The 20,868-nt window shown below is 37.2% G+C and overlaps 1 protein-coding gene across 2 annotated transcripts in view; it reads left to right on the top strand.

Annotated features, from left to right (window-relative positions):
- NKAIN2 (sodium/potassium transporting ATPase interacting 2) overlaps positions 1 to 20,868 on the top strand; it is a 516,773-nt gene that overhangs the window by 427,617 nt on the left and 68,288 nt on the right. For both annotated transcript variants that reach the window (XR_008483185.1, XM_054279166.1), the window contains exon 4: positions 10,809 to 11,009. Coding sequence is in view for 1 of the 2 variants with exons in the window: in XM_054279166.1 (XP_054135141.1) it covers positions 10,809 to 11,009 (201 nt within the window). In the remaining variant the exon portion in view is untranslated. The remainder of the gene's footprint in view (positions 1 to 10,808; positions 11,010 to 20,868) is intronic.

Genomic DNA, 20,868 nt, shown 5'->3' with positions numbered 1-20,868 from the left:
AGCCCTCCAGGTGTTTTCTCACCAGTGCTGAGCAGAGATGAACAACCACATTCCCCAGCCTGCTGGTGACATTACTGCAGCACAGCCCACAAGTTCTTACTCACCAGCACTCCCAGGTTTCTTCCTGCAGAGCTGCTCCCCTGCCAGTCAGTGTTCAGCCACAGAGAAAGCTCCATTCTCTCTGAAAATGGAGCAAACTACTGATGGTCCTGTCTGAGAGCAGAGACCCCTCACAGTCATTCAAACACTCCTGGGCACTCAATGTTATATTAACTAAAAGCCAATCTTCCCTTTTCCACAGCCCTGGGAGACGGAGCAAAGCATCCAAACATTAGCAAAGCATCCGAACATAACTTCAGTAAGAGTGCAGCTGACAGCTGACATGAACACTCAGTGAACTGTCATTAAAACATAGCTGATCTAGGAATTAATATTTAAGGATGCCTGCCAGGTACTAGATCCTACTCTTAAATTAACAGGGTTTGCTATGTTGTCTTTCCTAAAATATCTCTTATCTAAAATATCTCTTATCTTATACTTAGTTTAGCATGTGAAGCAAAAAGCAGTTTAATTAGATTTTAATCAGTCCATATAATTTCTCTTTATATAAATTTTAATTTATCTCTTAAAAATAGAATAAGTTTCTGCAAGACCATCCTGGAAAATACAAGACCAAACAGCATTTGCTTTGCTATTGAATAACATATGTTCTACTCACTATCTTCTATATCTTCTACAAAGTATCATGAAAATATTTGAATCTAAGAGAAAAGAGTCTTAAATTATGGGAAACAAAAGCAGATGTAAAGAGTAGAAAGAAAGCGTGTGATACTTGGAAAATTACTTTTTTTACCACCTAATAACACCATCAGTTCAAAACTGTAGCCCCACACACTTAATCTGCATATTTTTTCTACATCTTATATATACTATATATATATTGTTATATACAGTGTGCAAACTGGTGCTAAGTATAAGATTAGAAAAATAATGGATCTTTTTGTTGAGGTGATTAGCCATCTTAATTTAGGTGTTCTTGCATTATATGTAAGAACACATATATTCTAATATATGCAGGTAGTCCTCTTAGGCTTTAGCAGCATTATATGCCTCACAGAAAACAGGCAAAAGAGAGACATGCTGTCCACCTGTGGATTAGTACTTAACTGGCTTAAATTGCTGCAGTTTCTTTTGCAGTACATGAGATGCTTTCCTGCATACTAGCAAAAATATCTAGCATGGCATCATAAGATTATTCCTCAGGGGGTGCTTTTGAAAATGTAATAAAACCCATACATTTATCCAGAGTTATGCACGGAGTCTTTTTAAATGGCTTTGAATTGTCCTTGGAAGGCTGTGGTTTACTGCAGTGGTGGAATTGTCATGTCATAGCAGCAGGTCACTAGAGGAAAGGACACCCACTTGAAAAGTTTTGCTAACATCAGCTTGTTGGAGATTATAGTTTGTTTATTAATGTAGGTGATTAAGTTTATTTTCATCTGTTTCTGGTAGACTTTTGATGTCAGAATAGAAGTTTATGAATGATTTTTGATTTCTGTGATTCATGGATTTGAACCATATCCCCTCCACTGGATATGTGGGACTGTTAACATTATCCAGTTTGCAAATGCAGCCTAAGCACCTCAAGTTTGGAAAACTGTAACATTTTACAATGAAAATGCTGAAACACATTTTCCACAGTGTAGTTCGTTTTCTTGGTCTTTTCATTTTGAAAGCAAAAACTAGCTAAAAATGGATTTCATCCATAGTAGTCTCATTATTCAAAACTTTTTCTAGCACACAGATTAATAACAAAACAAAAAAATCCCCAACAACAACAATAACAACAACAACAAAACCCCTGAAAATAATTATCAGCTTCAGGACAGAAGCAATTGTGTACATTGTTTCTTAAAATTAGTTAAAATAATTTTCAAACACAGGAAGCAGCCAATGTATGAAACATCCATAATTCTCTCTGTGTTCAAGATAATTTAGATCTTCTTATTTCTGTGCTTAAATGACAGTATTGGATAGTCAAATTAGTTTTAATAAAACTAATCTGTGGTCCATGTTGAGTGACATGATATCACACCACAAAAAGAGAAAGCAATTTCACCTACTGCTAAATTAATTAGTTCATATAAATTGAAAAGAGGTTGATTTATCAAATCTGATATAGCCTTAGGTATTCTAATAATAACCATCATCACCCACAAAGACATGAATAAACACTTTATGAACTGAAGTTTATCAGAGCCATGTAACATGTTCCTGTGACAGATATCTTTTCATTTAAAAAATCAAATAGCATCTTTCAGACTGGAGCTGAAAGTGTTTTTTAAAAGTCTATAGGGTAGGTATAGCTCTGGCAAAAGGAGCTCTTGCCATGCATTGAAAACATTGAAAACTGTGGCACAGGTTTTCCCATGTCATGTGATGGATTGCAGCTGTGCAATTCCTTAAAATTGGTGAAAGTTGTACTGAGGCGTAAAATGTGCAAAACTAATGGTCAGAAACCTTAGATATTCAGCGGTATTGCAATAGAGACTGTTACATGCACGCTTTGTGCACGTCATGCTGGGCATGCATCGATGTTTCTGCAGAGATCTGACTTTTCTTTTACTGGCCCAAGTTTGCGAGGTACGTGAATGTTGCACAGCTTCAGACCTGAATCCAATACTGTGGGTGATGACATCTGTCAGCCTGGTCAGTGGTGGAATAAGTTATAGTGAAAGAGCCTGAAGTAGTTGGTGCTGTGCAGTTATTCCACATCATTTCTTGAACAGCACCCAAGGGCCATGTGGAGAGAGCCCACACTTCTCCTTCTGTGCTTCCTGATAATCACTCCATGTTGCTCAGCATCTAGGTTTCAAAACAAGTTTTCCAGAGTCCTTCAGGAATATTTACCACTCCGTTACAACTGGGTCCTTTCTACTGACTTCAGAGAATTCAAACCATTTAAATCTGGATATTTTATTTTGCACTGAGAATGCAAATGGGTTGTGAGAACAAGCCATGCTTTTTAAATTGATGCTTTAGCTCATTGCAACCTCCCCACAGAAGCAAATCCTTTAGAAAATGCTAGTTTTGGAATAGATGTGAATCAAACTGAGAAAGATTACTCCACATTCTTTTTTAGAACTTTTCTGACTTATCTAGGCTTCATTTTAATCATTCTGAGATCATAATGCTTATAAAATCACCACTGGCTAGAAATGCTTGGGCTTTAGAGCACAAGGTAGACAACACATATTTCTCCTCAGCCTGGTACTTCATGAACCCTGCCTGTGTTACAATAATTTCAGGTTTCCTAACACTGCTTTTGGTATAGCAATAACATTTTTGGGATAGCAACAACATTTTGGTGGTTTTAGAGCTCTATCCAAAGTCTTCTTACTGTTTTCTGCACACACTACTAGACAATTATTTACATTTTAAAAGATAATTTTAAAAAATAGGAAACAGAAAACATACATTTATCACTGCACACATGCATTTTGTTTTGCAGTACCTAGCACTAAACAATAACCAACACCTGGGAACACTGAACAAACTGCATCATCTGGAATGTCTTTCTGCATACATTCTATCAATTTTCTGATGTTTAAGTTCTACATCATACACTTCTGCATCCTTCCCTACTAAACATTGGGCCATATTAAAATTTTTTTCTGTGGACAGAGATGATCAAGGAAAGTATTTTGGGGATGGTTTGGTAACTTGGTAAACCATTTATTCTAAAAAATAAAAGAATTTTAAAGATATTAATTTCATGCTGCAATTTTAATCAAGGGCTAGACCTTTCTTTATTCAGCCTTCAGAACGATGATTCCAGCTCAGTGGGACCTTTGCATAGTCTTTTGGATGCAATTCAAGTATAAGATGTCCTTGCAATGCCTAAAGATTTTTGCTTTTTATATATTTTTTCATATACTTATAGCTTTGTAGACTGTTAATAGATGGTTGTATAGCTTGCAGTACTTTTCCTGCCCTTTCTCTCACATCTAGAACAATAAGCTAACCCTTTCTAAGGCATTCCTGAAATTCTGTTCACTCTTATTCTCAAGAAGACAAATTCTAACAAGAACACTCTGTTTTGCACTAGAACTCAGAAGACATAGCAAGAAATAGGGCAAAAAAGCCCCTGGAACCACTCCAAGGGGCAGACTCAAGGGTGGGTTGCTGGGGCAACTACTCTGTTATTGGATGCACTAATTAACCTTATGAAATTTGTAGTAAATCAAATGTATGCATGTGCAGAGCCATACTTGTGCACCTGAAATCTTGCATTGAAGATCTGCTTTTCACATTATCACTGTTAATATTGTTTGGAAATTTTTTGTCTTTTATAGGCAACACTTTTGCTTAGAGGGGTTTTATTTAGAATTAAGAGGTTCTGTATATTTGTGTCTGAAAATTCTACGCACTATTGATCTGTGTATTTGCCTAGGTAAACCAAGAGAGAGACATACTTCCTTTACTGTTTAAAAACAAAGGGGGGGTGGGGGGAAGCCAGTCCCAACAGAATAATGAACTGAGCATTTTTAGAAGCATTATGCCTTACTCATGAAAAACTGATACTAATATATTGTGGAAGTGGTGTAATCATGCATTTTCAACTCAGTATTAATAACCAGGGTTTGGTAAACCTATCAGAACATTCACTTCACTTCTGAAAGAGACCCAGAACCATACTGATTTGAGTTCAAACATAAAATTCTTTGCCAGTTTTGTTTCACGGGACACAGATGAGATCTGGTAATCCCAAGGACAGAACCATGCAGATCACCTGGAAAACTGTTCCCTGTACACCCACATTATCAGACCTTGGGTATAAGATGTCTTTGTCAGAGAATTGCAATTTGTCAAAACAATGTATTATATTTAACTCAATTTCCTTAAACAAATTTTCTCAATTCCAGAATGATATCCTTGATTACTGCACAGTGTGACATAAATAAGATTCGACAGAGTTAGCTACTACTGTGAGATGTGAATGCCTATAGTTAGCTTTCCATTTCAGTGTGTTTTATCACTGCACAAGCTTACATCCTCCACAAAGTAATTTTCCAAGAAATTACAAAAATAATGCTTCTCAGGATCTTCAGTAAATATGTATAGTAACTAAATTAAAATTTATATTTGACTGCAATTCCTAATCCTCATGATAAATGACATTGGGCTGCTGTGAAGGGCTAAATTTGCATGTTTTGCACAAGGAAAAAACTCAATGGATCTTAGTCAAGAACATTCTAAAAATATTCAGTTTAAATATGAAAAAAAATTCATGAAAGAGTAATATTCATGGAGCAGAATAATCATGCTAACCTAGCAATATAAACTGAAGTTTCTACTTCCTTTTTCATTGTATTTTAATTGAAGAACTAAATGGATATAAATTTTTTGAAGAATGATGTTAATAAAAAGTCTTGATACCACTGATCTAATTAAATTAATATTCTGGAGCCTAGCAGGTGGTTTGTCTTTTTTTAATGAGTAGAAACAGAGCAGATTAAATTTTTTTAGATTTTTCAATGTACATATTAAACTACTAGAAAAATATAGAAATCTAAATTAATATAACATTAATTGTAGCTTTATTAATTTCAGAATATAATTGACATGTATTATACAACAGAATAATAATTGACAATGTCAAGCTCTGTATAGCAGTGCTTATGCTTTTTGATGATTATTTATAGTATTTTATAAATATAATATTCTAGTTTCATTTTAGAGAAGAAAATCAGGACATCTGAGTCATCTCTTTCATGCTGGGAACTTTATAATTAAATCCTTTGGAAGTACATTGGCACACCGGAAGTCACTTAAAATACATTTGTAGCATTTTTAACTGAGAAACAGAATACTGAGAAAAGCTATTGGGGGGACAATTTTTGCCATTTTTCATTGATGAGCTTCAGAAGTATATCAGTCAGGTATATTCAAACTGGTTAAACCTTATCTGATTAATGACATAGGTACATCAGATTCTGTAAACAATTTTCAATTATACTAGTAAAAAATGGTTTTACAAGAGGAAATTAAAGAAGGGAATTCCAGGTTACTGAAAAAAAAAATCAAATTAAAGGGACAACATCACATATATACAAAAATTAGGGAGGAAAACACCCAAATCAGATGCAACGAAATAGAAAAAGTAATCTTTAAATATCCATTTTCCCTACAGATTTAGACAATAATTATTTTCTATATATAAACTTTGCATTTAAAAGGAAAAAAAGAAAAACAAACCACACAGCTGACAAGCTCTATTTTGGTTCTTCAGTGAGGAAAGTTTTTCTTTAGACAGGAAAAAGTCTGCTTGCATGAGAAAATGGTACTGCCTGGTGGGAGTTAGTTTTAGTGGAAAAGTGAGATAGCAGAAGAAAAAAAAAAGCCTGTAGAAGCCCTGGTGCATCCTAGGCATCCAGAACTACAAATGCTTTCAGACCTTGATCTTTTATCACTGAAACCTTGTGTGATTGTTCACTCTCCAAGCAGCCGGTTCTTGCTAGTTTGAGTTTGATAAATGGAGCAAGTGGTTACACGGTTGTATTCGACAAAAGATGTACAGAAGTTTGGCAGGTTTGCACAGATTTCAGCAATTCCTAATTAGAAAAATAGAAGAAATCATTTCCCATGACACAGCAAGCCACAACCATTGAAATCAGTACGATTCAACTTCCCTGAATCAGGGAGATCTCCTGGACTTTCAAGGAGAATCACCCTGAACCACTCCTGCCTCTTTTTTCTCATGGCACTGTTTGGAATTAGCTTCTCTGAAGTGCAACCAACAAAAAACATTGAAATAGGAATATATTGTGATTTCTGCAAAGAGACAGCACGCTTAGTAATATGTGCTAGTACTAATACAATACACAAAGAGATGTCTTCCTTTTAAGCACTGCTCTCCTCCTGCTGTGTCTTATTACAAAGAAGCTTTTATTCTTTTTCAGGCAGCTTTTACAAAGCTTTATGTTGCCATGTTCTGTTATCAGCTCTCCTCAGCCAGAAAATGTTATGTACTGTGCAGTTGACCCCCGAAAATGTTGCCATCTACTGTATTAAACATAGGCACCAAACCATCAGAGCTCAGATTTTTACCAGCTAAGCTGAAATAAAATTACAGAGGCAATTTGAAGATGTCTTATGTCTCAATCTCAGAAATCTGAGTCTCTGAGACCTCCAAACTTCAAGATTTGTCTAATCTAGCAGTACTTTTCCTGACCACTACAACTATCATTACATCTCCAGAATGTCAGCAAAGATGTCCTACAAAATGTTTTCCTTTGGGCTTTTTTCTTGATGAGTATAAAAATCTACTTTAATGCACCAATTTTCACTAAAAAGCTTTACAAATACTAGCAGAATTTACAAAAGCAGCACAGTGATCAGCAATAAAGCCCTTACAGATGTATTTCTGTGTCCACAAAGGAAGCAGCTGTTTGTTGAATTTAGGATAATGAAATCTTCCTTGACATATAGACTTTGAACAACAACATATTGGCTTGCCCAATGTGTATCAACAATTCTTGTTCGTTTTCATAGCTTCAAGGCTTATCAGACCATTTCTCTGCATTTCCCTGAACAAAGTTTGAGCCACAGATGTTGGAAAGGAAACAGACGGCAAATACACTAGAGAGCATAATAAATCCCCAGCTTCCATTGTAGACTTTGTCTATGTCCACTAAAGCTGTATTCAAACAGTGAACAAAGTAAATATCAAGCAGAGTTTGTCCAAAAATAGTTCTAAATGCTGTCAGTAGAAGAGATGTTAATGATAGATACATCATCCCCTTCTTGGATTCCACAGTTCTAAAGGGGGATTCAATTCCTTAAGTGTTTTTCACTAAGGGAAACTTTTTCATAAGCTGGGAGACATTTAGTACTGAGCAACAGGAACTGCTCTGCTAATATGGTTGCATGAAAGGGACATGGCTTGAAGGTTATAGGCAAGTTCAAAGCATAACAGAACAATTTATACCTGAGATTTAGCTATGCAGCAGCTTTGCAGTTAATAGGCTCCTTCTATGCTTATTCTGATCCCAGATATTTTGGGGATAGGAATTTGCAAGGTCTGACTTACATGTTGACTTCGCAAGATTTTTTTTTATGGCCATTCTTAATCCATCCAAGCTGGACCTGAGACATGAATGGTGTCTAATCTTACACAACCAGATTTCATGTTTTATTGGTTTGCTTTCTGAAGTTTACCTTTATTCTTTACAGACTCAGTACATAACAAAATTAACAACTGCTTTTCAAAAGCCTTCTCAATCACATGATTCAAAGTTCTTTAAGATTTGAAGCTGTGACTTGCAGTAGAAATATTATTAGTAGTATTTATGAGTATGAGTATTAGTATTAGTATTAGTATTAGTATTAGTATTAGTATTAGTATTACTTAACTTCCAAAAGATTATTTGAATGAAAAGGAATAGTGTAAGTATTTCAAAAAATCATCTGAGGATAAATTCAGGGATGGGAAAAAGCTAGATTTTGTGAAGTTTCTATTTACATATGTAATCTTAAATATTTTAATGTGTAATTATATTTCCCATGTAACTTGGAAATTTACTTATGCTTTAACTAATAATTTTTTTGATTATTGAATCTGTGGTAAGCAAAAATAGCTACCCCTAGAGAAATGATATTCCACACACAGAGCCCATTGATCCATTTTCACTTCATCTGGCAGATGCATAACATACTCAGTTCCTGCATGCCAGTTTATCCCTTTCTTTTTCAAGGAATACATTTTTCATTCCTAGTCTGCAATTTGTAAAATATATTTAGTCCATCATGATTCTTCTCAAGGTATTGCAAATGCTAAAATAGAAATAGACAATGAGTCCTATTCATTTGTGCTGCATCTCCGATAAGAGACTAGAGGTTTCAATTTTTCCATGGTAACTAGAATGGCTGAATTTTTCTCTTGACAATAACATGATGAATTCCAGTTTCAATCATTTAGGAATAAATCTATTACTTTAAGCAAAGTTACTCCAAAGATGTCCATTCTACAACTTCTTACACCAAGTGAGAAGACCAGTGTTCTACTTGAGGGGATGTAGCAGCCTTCAGAAAGAAAATTAATCTTTTGGCTTGGGTGAAAGGTAAAAATTCCCATTTCCAAGAAACACATGGCAGACACTTTCCAGTGTCTATGGCATTAGTAGGGAAGGATCCAGAGAAAAGAGATGGTTTTTGGGGGTGAAGATATAACCATACATATATATATATATTTGGGCACAATTTGCATTGTTTATAGAAATGTTTACTGTAGTTTTGATCGAAACTAAAAAATGCTTTAGGTTAGTTGTATGATTAAATTCATATGAAGTCTTTTAAATTTTCTCATACAGCTTATTATTTGCTGGATTGGACTGTTGTGGGAATGAAGGGTAATTATTAATTGCAAACATATTTAGGTCCCTCCTGCCATCTGATAGCTGTGTGTGCTTATGCAGGATAGTGATTGATTTTTTTAAAAAAAATCATACTTTTGGTACAAACTGCAAATCAGAGAAAAATAATTAAGCTACACTGCAGTATCAAGTGCAATCACAGATCAATTGACATGTGACATTATCCAAAACCTCTCTGGATGGAGTCACCTCTTCATAAGTTAGTGCAAAAAGGTGAAATAAGTGAGACTGAAAAAATGGCTCTTTTGAAGAGAGATATGAATACAACTTATCTGCTACAGAATAGCATTCTATTATTTTGGCTCGGTAAGCCTAATTAAATAGTTACATTTTAAAATCTTTATGAGAATCTTAATTATTAATGACATCAACAGGCTGGAAAAAATGTAGGTTAGGTGTGGGGAGAGTTTGGCTCTGCAAAGACATTACTTAAAAGCAATTTTTTTTGCATGACTGAGCACATGTGCACACAGACTAGATAGTCACACTTTACAATGAGGTTACAGTTATAAATTATTTATAAAATGTTGGTAAACACTGTAGGCTATTACAGAATCCACAGAGTCCATAGTTTTGTTATAGCTATGTGTAACACCATCAAGTAATGTGCAACCACATATAATTTATGAAAGTAATATCCGTAGTATTGTTTATGATGTGCATTAATAATTTATTAATCCTTTATGAACTATTTATAAATGCAATCCTAATGGAAGGCATGGCTGACTAGTTACTCCATCACCCTAGCTGTATGGGAGTCAAAGGTTGCACACCTCTGCCCCTCCTTTTTACCTCGCCCAGTAGTCTTTAGACAAGGCAACACTCACTCTTTCCTTACAGAATCCTAGGAAATTAGAAATCAGAGAGAGGCATTGTAAAGAGATTTGCCTGCAAGTAAATGCACAGGATTTTCAATCTTCTCCAATATTTCAGCAGAGCTACCATAGATCTCCTTCGCTGGGTCCATGAGAAAAAACTTGCAGATGATGTGTGTACATTAAAGTGTACAAAGACTTGATTCTGGGGGATTTTTGTATAGTTTGGTACGTCAGACCAACAAAACATGGGCCATCAATCCTTATGGTATCCACTGGAAAATGGGCAATCAGTAGAAATGAGCGCTGTAGTCTAGGCTGCTATGATCTCTAGGAACAGATCCTGGCTTGCAGGATTATTTTTCTGCTCCAAAGCATTTCTGCCTGACAAGGTACAGCCACTTCTGCTTGCAGCAGGCAAGCTCCACTAACTTTCATGTGCCAGCACAGTTTTATTGCAGCTCTTTGCTTCTTTATGCATGCTGTGAAACCCCTTGCTGAGGCATTGGATACCAGAGTGCCATCCCCACACATTAATTCTTCTCTTGCTCTCCTGCAGGAAACAGATCTCATTCTGACCTTTAACATCTCAATGCACCGTTCCTGGTGGATGGAGAATGGGCCAGGCTGCACCGTGACCTCAGTAACCCCAGCACCAGACTGGGCACCAGAGGATCATCGTTACATCACTGTCTCGGGGTGTTTCCTTGAATACCAGTACATAGAAGTGGCTCACAGCTCTCTTCAGATCTTCCTTGCAGTAAGTGTTTACAAATAACTTCAATTCCACCGCCTTTTCAGGATTTCTTCTTGTCTTTACTGGAATAGTGGATGGTTGTGGCATTCACTCACAAACCTTGGCTTTAAGTCTTAGTTTAGTTATGAAACTCAGTTGTCATTCAGCCAGTTCAAGATAGCTGCATGCAAAAATTTCCAACATCATATTTATTGTTGCACTAAGAACTACTGACATGGCACACTGTTTTCCTGATGCTATAATATATAAGTTTTGACATAATAGCAATTTAAAACTATTGTTGTGAAAGCCAAATTAAATATGAAATTGAATACAAAAGACAAGCCCACAGTAAAAATAGTTCACAGGACTCAAACTCATCAATTTGTTTTTAACTGTATTAATTGACACTAGACTACAATGGGAGGGCTTTTCCCTCCCCTCCTCTCCCCTCCCCTCCTGAAAAAGTTACACTTATGTGAAAATCAAAACCCAAGATCTTAAATCTTTTATAGGAGTACAAGAATCCATGGTTGCACTGCAGAAAATTATAAAGGATGAAAACTGTTTGCTTGGGGGAAATAATGTATAATGGATCTCACAGTTATCCAAAAAGTGGGTGACTTTTCCCTTTATCTGTTCCCCAGCATTTTATGTCTCTCAGACTTGACTCATGGCTTCATAGAATAATTTTGGTTGGAAAAAGACCTCTAAGATCATCAAGTCCAACCCTTAACACAGGACTGCCAAGTCCAACACTAAAGCCTGCACTACACATATGTTAATACCTCCAGGGAAGACTACTCCACCATTGCCCTGGGCAGCCTGTTCAAGTGCTCAACAAACCTTTGGTGAATAATTTTTTCTTAATATTCAACATAAAGTTTCCCTGGTGCAAGCTTGATTTCCTTTCATCCAGACCAGGATGCCATTGGCCTTCTTGGCCACATGGGCACACGCTGGCTCCTGTTCAGTCAGTGTTGACCAGCACCCCCAGGTCCTTTTCCAACTGGCAGCTTTCCAGACACTCTGCCCCCAGCCTGTGTGCGTGCAGTTATTGTGACCCAAGTGCAGGACCTGGCACTTGGCCTTGCTGTACTTCGTGTAATTGGCTTTGGCCCATTGATTCAGCCTGCCCTCTCCTCTGCAGAGCTCTCCTACCCTCAAGCCTTCAAAAACAGATAACCAGACTATTTTTTCTGCCTTTTATTTTTTAATTTAATGAACGGTGAGCAAGAAACTCGAGGTATATGTAGTTCAAACCCAGTTCTGTTCCTGATACAACAAGGTTTTTTGTGTGTCTGTGTTTAAATAGAGCTGTGGTTTTGGATAATCTGATTCTTTTCAAGTTAGAGTAATGGTTCAAAATAACAAGCCATTAGTAATCTGCTAGCTGTAGCTAACTACATCTGTGTTATATTCCCATTCATGTTACTCCAAATGTGGTTATCACAGGTAACGGGCTGCACAGCATAAGTATGGGTCAATTTTACAAACCGTGTGCTTGACTACTGTTGACATCACTTTCACATTTCCCATTGTGGCTATTTTTTCCTATTAGAAATGCTAGTGTAAATTCACTCCCATATTAAATGTGATTAAATGGGAAACAGAGGAATTAACTGGTAAAGCTCAGTGACATATAACACAAAGTAAGAACAGAAGATACTGTTTGTGTCAGGAAAATTAATCCACAAATACCAGAGGTTTATATCCAAATAGGAGACAGAGTCCTGTTACTTTATTTGAATAAAGGGACAGGTCATGGGCATTTCCCATGGGGTCCCTCAAATTGTTAGAGGACTCAACCTCCTTTTTATCTTAATTTCCCAGCCATATTTCCCTCTATCTTTCCCTATTGGCTGAAGTACTTGAGAGGTACAGACTTTCCAAATCACCTAAGACTTCCTTCTAATATATACCTCCTCCCTTTTCTTTTCTTTGTGTGAGTCTGTGGAATTCCTACGGAATTGCATTGTCAGTGGAGTTGGACTAAATGATTTCCAGAGGTCCCTTCCTACTCTAACAATTCTGTGAATCTGTGATTCTGTATTTCCATGGAATAACTCCCTCATTTCCTGCCCTCCCCAATTCTTGATCAATATCATAGCTGAATCTGCTAAGGTGAGATCTTAGCTTCATCACACTTTGACAGCAACAGCTATTTAAAGGTTTGCTGATAAATGCAGAAAAAATGCATAATTTTGGCCACAACTAATTGAATATTCTTGCTGGAAAGAGCTAACCCCTAATGTAGCCTGTGCTCACATACTCTCCAGTAGGCACTTCTCTCCCAGGGAAGTCTCATTTACAGAGCTCCCAAGTCTTGAGCATCTGATCCATCCAATATGTTCTGCAAGGACCACAACTCTGCCTGTCCTTATGTCTACAAATTACCAAAATGAACTGGTCTAGTGATGGCATGACTCATATACTCATGTGCTTCAGGCAATAAAGTGTCCTTGTGTGTTTAAAGGCTATTGATTCTTGTTGCCTGCATTAGAGAAGCTATTTCATTTTCAGGCCTACTGGGTTATCAAGGATAGATATACTTAAATGACTGATCTCTGGGGAGAATTATTCCAGGTAAAGAATGAGGTCAGTGGTACTAATGGGGATTTGATTTGCAGCTATTTGAGCTGCATTCTGTATGGCGTCTGCAGAGTGGAGTCTGACTGAAACTTCCTAGCTGTAAACAATAGGAGGTATAGCTGCCACTTCTCCATGGGGAGGGCAGTGTTTGGGAGGGACACAGTGCAGGTCATACACCACTGGTAATCTTGGCATGTCGTGTCAGGGCTTAAGGTGGTCATTGGCTCTGCATGTAAATAGCATTTGCATCACAACCTTTAGCATTTGCATCCCAGACTTTGTCACACAGCTGAAAGTTTCTCATAAGCTGGCAGTTTCTAAGCACTCACACATATCAGTGTCTAATTCTACCTTCAGAGCCTATGTACAATTTTCTTCATTTCCACAGTTCGTTGAACTCTTGTCTTTTAAGAGAAGGTGAAAGGCTTTTCAGTTCAGGCCCTGAGCTGCAGTTCAGGTCAGAGGGTTCTGCTTCCAGATCTATCACAATATTTTTCCGAAACCATTTAATCTCTCTGTGCCTCTTTCCAAGTGCAGAAGAGAGACAGAGAAGCATGCCTAAATTTTTCATGTTCATTTCATAAGACTCTGTACCATTTGCCTAGATAGAGATCTCTTGAATCTTTCAAAAAGCCCCTAAATATGCGAGACACCCAGTACAGGAAGGTCTTTGTGTGGTACAAGGAAATTATAATGTTAATTGCATTTCATACAGAAATTGAGCTCAGATTCTCTGCATCCTCCTTTTGTCTTTGTTTTACTCTTTGAAATGCATGACCTGCCCTCATTCCCACAAGTCTGTTCTTGCAAAAGTCAACAAATTAAAACCCATTTGTAGATCAAAACTCTGAAAAGATGCAAATTAGAGATCAGCCTTGGAGATAAGTGTAACAGAATTACAAATCTATTTGCCAACACAGGATTAAAAGTATTTAGTACGCTTATCTTTTACTTCTCACACACTCAAAAATCTATTGATTTTAGTGGAGATAAGTGCCTGAGTTATGGGAATATGACTAATGTGAAGGCATCACATCACCTTAGCCAGTTTGGGTTTTGGTTATATAGCCCTCGAAAAGATTAACTGTGTAATATTATTCCAGTAAAACAAGTGGAAGAAAGGCATTTCTTATGTACTGCATCTGCATTATTGATGGTAATTTACATACCGAATAAATAAAACCATAAGTAAACTCTTACATAAAAGTATTGACCATTTTCAAAGTGATCCTGTCCACTGACTTTTATGTGCTATATATTAGTCTGAATTTCTTTTTGTTCCTTCCTGTACTTGTGCTTGAGTATATGCTTCATGCAATCATTAAAATTATTATTTCATGCTTCAAACTCTGTAATATGTAATTACCCATCCATAGTATTTACAGTAAATGTATATTCTTTGGATTTCTGCAGAGTCTGCATCCTGCACAATACCTTTCAAGCCCTGATGCTGTCAGATTGATTTAAAACATCGTGAAGCATAACTGTGCTATTAAGATGCAATAGTACAGCTATGAAGTTAGGACCCCAGCACATCAAAATCTCCGCTCTGTTGCAGGCTTACCATAGGACCTCTGGCAGGGTGCTTAATTCATGCCAATTATTGTCCATACTATACAAACAGTGGTTCTTAAATATTTCAGAAAGATGCTGCCAGGACAATCCCATTAAACGTTGCAGGTAATCCAATATTATGGAAATGTGGTCTGTGTATGTATTTAAGCACTTGGAACAGTAGAATAGCATTAATGTTCCCTGCTTCTCTTAAGGATTAATAATTAGAATAGGATAGTCTTAAAATCTTTAATGTTTGCATAGCACAGGTGGCATTAAATACTTTCATGCCTGGGTGGAGAGATAGGACTACTCAGTAAAAGTGTGCTTTTCCAAGAATATATTTACTGAACTATCTACCTGTGTTTTAGACCTCCATGCTCAAATACATTACTCAGAGTCTAACACTTAAAGGCCCTCAACATTGCTGAGGAGATATGATTGGAAAAAAAGCAGTGGTTCCCATCCAAAAGAACTAAACTTTGAAGTATAAAACAAGCCAGCCCCCCTCATATGGAAAGGAAAGGAGGAAAAGACAGGGAGACAGAGAGAGAATATTAGTTTGAAGTTTCATTGGATCTCCTGTTTGACCATTGTCAGCTTTCCTGTAGGCATGATAAAAATGTCCTATGTTTCAGAATGAATAAACTTCTGATAAATTTTATCTGCTGGAAAATTATCCTAAGAAACAGACAAAGACAGAAGTGTGTGAAAGTTTAAAATTTAGGAATTCACTGACAAGAAGCTGGTGTCTTATTAGCAGTGCACTCTCATAGTGGCAGGAGGGGACAAGCCAGGTGGGACAGGCCACAGAGAGACTTGCAAGAGAATGAAGTAGGTGAATTTCACTGGACAAAAACTAAGGAGAAGAAATGGAGGTTTTAAAGCAAGAGGTGGAAAATAATCTCAGCAGTGGGCATTTTCAGGAGCAAGGAGATGACATGGCACAGGAGGAGAGGCAGGATGCTCCTCAGAAACTGAGACACAGAGTGAGACATCAAGAGGGTATAAGCAGGACACCAAAGGTTAAAGAGAGAGCTTGTAAAGGTCTGGCATTTAGATCAGAAAGAGAACAGAAGGCTTCTGCTAGGGAAGTACATTTGATCTCTTTTTTTTTTTTTTCTTGTGGTTTTACTTTTATTTTTATTTGAGAAGATATTGATAACAGCTGAGCAGAGAAAAAAGCCAGAAGTTCCTCCAGATACACCAGCAAATTATAGAACAGGACTGAAAGACTCAGGCAGCAGATATATCAGCAGGACAGACTGCATGATACAAGGAGAGGCAAAACAGCAAAGGCAGGGGAGATGTGGAAAGTAGTCACAGGAATGCATGAAAAATGAAAGCTGCCTATCAAATAATATCATTAAGAATGAGGCAAACAGTAAAAGAGTGTTTCTGTGTGTCCCAAAATATTCATGAGTGGAAACAACACATAGGTTTGCCCTGGATAATCCAAATTCAAATTCTAAAATTAAACAGGCAGTTCCCTTTGACAGAGCTGCGAAGGAGTATTCTGAAAACTTGTACTGTAGTAACAGCCTTCAATGTGCTCAGATGGATAATATTCATCTTTTAGGAAGAGTAACTATTGATGTAGCCCTTGTGTTCTGCCAATAAACCAACATATTCCATTCCTCTGCTCAAAATACATACAGTGTGATATGCTGGGAAAAAACAAAATGCAGCAAAGCTCTTGCAAAACATCAAATGCAGCAGTAAACCTAATGCTGTGTTCTTAATTTTCCAGTCCTTTTTACTTGATATAGAGGTCATCAATTGTGCAGGAAGTACATCTTGCGCATAAAAGCCTGTTCTTAGATTTGTCCTTGATGACTTTTTACCTGCACCTCCCTTCTGTCAACGGCCTCCACCTCTTCTACATGCTAATATTCATTCATGTACTTTGCACATCAGCTGTCTCTTCCTGTGCTTTTTGAGTGGTGAGAATATTTATATGTGAGTAAGGAGACAAGAGCTCATGTAATTAAGTTGTGACTCTTTGAACCTAATGGAGAAAAATAACATTATTTAATTAAGGCAAAGTTCTTTTCTCGGGCAATACAACGGTTGAAAGAAAATTGATTCTTAATGATATAGATTGGTACTTTAGAAAGTCTTTTTTTCATTGTGGGACTGGGCAAAATCAGCACAATGTGAAGAGGATATGAATCATTGTAAAGTGTTAATAACACTGGCTTGCCATGTTAGCAGGCAGGCATCAGGTTCAGGCATCTTTGACACTGGCTCAGAGCACAGTATATTGCTATTTCTGTGTTTGACAATAATGCTACAGCATATGTCATTAGTATTTTGAAGGATTTCTGTAAGAGATTTTTTTTATGTCTGTCTGTATTATCTGTTATTGCTTCTATCAAATTTTACCTGCATTTCTTTACTACTTCTTGCAGAAAACTGAATTTTACACATCAAAGCATAAATGTTTTTCATAATGAGTAGGTTGCTTTGTCAGTAGAATTGTACTCATTCATTTCCCTAAAAACTTCCCTTCTTAATGAGCTGTGTTTGTATGAAGCTAAGCTATGTAATTGTCTGAAAACAAGTTTTCTCCAACTCAGAAGAGAGAAGTCAGCTTTAAACAGTCTTCCCTGACCAAAGCAAACAGGATTGTCTCTGAAAGTTTTATTTCCCTGGTGGAGAGAAAGACAACAGCACCAGCATGAGCTGAGACTGGAAGAAGCAGTTCTGCTTCTCACAGATGTTCTTGAGCTACCAAAGGCAAATAGCATATGTGATTTTTTTTTTTTTTTTTTTTTTTTGAGTGGGACTGGAATTATGAAAACAAAGAGCTTCATTACTTTGTGGCCAGAGGGAATTTTCCTGAGAATTTGTTTTGATCACCTCATATGTGTTCCTTGACACAGGGGACTCTGAATTCTGGCTGACCCTGCTCTGACAGAGCAATGAGATTAAGGATCCCCAGGTTCAGTGGCTCCCGGCTGTCCGGGGGCTGTGTGATCTGGGTGGTGCTGTGCTCACTGGTGATGCTTTCTTTCTGACTTGCTGCCTCCCACAGCTGGCATTTAAATTATTCCTCAGTTCTGGTACTGGCATATTCCTGTTTTTATTTCTCTGTCATAGCATGAGAGCTGCACATGAACATGTTCCAGCTATACACAGGTATATGAATTGGACTGGGGTCTATTTAACCTAGTCTTGGTGAGCCTCTCTCTTTGAAGAGATTCTGGATAAATAGCCTAGTCCATTTGATTTTCTCTCTATACAAAGAAATTTACAAGGTAGAAAAAGCTTATTACACTTGTTTGAGATGTAAAAATAGTACTAAGAAGAACAGCAATAACAATAAGTAGCACAAGCTTCTATAATCATAAGTATTCCTCTACAACATGTAAACAAAAAGCAATACCTCTTCATACTGAAAACTCATAGTCAAGTGTCAGGTTCACCAACCTCATTCCTGAGCTGCTTCTGAAGGTGCAATAAAAATGAGGGCTGCTGCTTGGAAATATTGAAAACCCCATCCACAGTACAGCTGTACTTCAGTGTCTCCATGCTTGGTATTCCTGCTGATATTACAGTACTGTCTTGTTCTGCTTGATACAAAAGTGGCATTTGCCATTTTGCTTCATATCCCAGAAGAAGCCCCTCTAGTTCTGGAAGTAAAAGGACTCAGTTCATGAGTTAAGGTGATTTTTTCCTGACTATAATATAGAGAGTCATAAAACATACAGTCAACTTCCTCACTTCATTATAGAGAAAAACATATTAAAAAAAAACTACTAGAAAAAGATCTATGATTGTTTCCCAAATTTGTGGTGAAACTTCAATGGTATACTTTAGGTAGTATGCTTCATATTTCATTTTTGTGTGCTGTTACGACAGCTTCCTGAGCAGAAGATGAACTGAGCACATAAAAGTATAGTGTTACGAAAACATAGAATGAACTGTTTTGCAGCTTTAGTCATGACTACTCTGGTCACAATACCATGGTTCTGAAAATCTGATCTGTAAAATTCACCGAAGATAAACAATGTCAGCAGCTGTAACTGAACCTTTATTGAAGGCACTGATCAATTATAGATTCCTGAAATTCTATAATACAACTTGAGTGCTTCTGGTAGAGCTAACTACCCCACTAAAAAGAATAACTGTGTCTAAGGAATATAAAAATGTAGAAAGTATTTAGATGTCCCTATTCTTTAGTGTGTGTACAATAAAAACAATTATATGACGTTATGAATTCTGCAATTTTTTTCCCCCATTTTCTAGCACAGACAGCATAACAAGGCTTCAGCCTTCCAGAAAAAAAAACCTAAAAGTACCTTGCTTTCATGCAACTGTGTACCCTAGAACCCTTGGTATAAGTGTCTGAATCAGGCCAAGGTATTGGGGACAGAAAACTGCTCGCAATATTTTTGATAAGTTTCTCTTGCAATCTCAGAATCAGAGCTAAATGGGAATTTTCTGAAGGAACATGATTCTTTTGAAAAATGCATCAGCTCTGAAATGTTTGGTCTTAACATAACAGTGTCATAATGGTCATTTAAAGTGCAGGCAAGTGATCTTTAACATAGCACCTGCTTTTTTGGTAGATTTTTTGGCTGGCTGCTTGGGCTCTGGAATTTCATAGTACATTTGTTCTTGGACAGGACTCATCCTAAAAACTGCAGCATGATTATTCAGAATGTTTGACTTTTGCTAAAGGCCCTGTCATACATTGAGCCCAGACCAGTATCACTGTCCCAGACTCTGTTGGGCCATGGGTACAGAGGTAGCACAAACCAGGGAGCATCTCTGAGAGCCAGTTTGGATCTGCTCATCTTGTTCTGAGGCAGAAAAAGATCTTATTTGTGTGAACTTAAGCTGTGCTATACCATTTCGCCTCCAGGTCAGAAGGCAGTCTGTAGGTTATTGCAGTTGACACTATGTCTATATACACTTCTGTATGTTCACAACGTCATGGCAATCGCACACTTAGAGTTGGTGTTCCCTGGACATTTAGCAATACTTATGATATCTAGATCTCCAGCTAGTGTTTGAGTCCTGCTGTGGACTCTGACCTTGCTGTTCAGGAAGGAAACATGAATTGGAATCCTAGTGCTGGGAGAGAAAAGTTTATCATGTGTCTTAATTTTTTAGTGCTTATGTAGCATACAAAACAATGCATGCAATAAAGATCCTCTGTAGACATTCTTGGCTCTCTGACTTCTGCAGTTCTAAGGAAGCTAGAGTCTGAGATTGAAAATTGAGTCTTTTTGTTGTAAATTTTCTGAAATTTCCACCTGAAGCCTAGATTTTAGGTGGCAGGTAATATTCATTAGTGAAAAAGTCATTGTTCCATCGAACTGAAGAAAATTACTTTCACTTGTAATCAGAGGTTATCTGTTCTTTTCTGGTATTCTCAGTAGACATCAGCCAATTCTCACCACTTCTTTAATAGATGTTATCTTCAGCACCAGCTGGGCAGGTACAGAGCACATACATGCACTTCTGATGTGTTTGAGGGCTTTCAAGGTGTGCCCTTGAGCAGCACCTTTCACCTAATCTGCAGCACTATTGAGACATCAGTTTTGCAGTACCCAACTGCTTGAAACAGACTGGCATAAAGTGATTCATGTTTTCAAAACCATTGGAGCAGGTTTTTCCCCAGCAGGCAGCATTCTTTCAATTCTACCTTTGAGCTTTGTCAGCCTCTATTCTGGTCTGAGCACAGTAAAGGAAATAGCTATTTCTTAATGTATAAAATTTAATAATG

The sequence above is a fragment of the Melozone crissalis genome, unplaced genomic scaffold (genome assembly GCF_028551555.1).
Source record: "Melozone crissalis strain CALT ecotype California unplaced genomic scaffold, PUWL_Pcris_2 ptg000027l_1, whole genome shotgun sequence".
Lineage (NCBI taxonomy): Eukaryota > Metazoa > Chordata > Aves > Passeriformes > Passerellidae > Melozone > Melozone crissalis.
The sequence above is the reverse complement of the archived record's forward strand: the minus strand, read 5'-3'. Positions and strand labels throughout refer to the sequence as shown.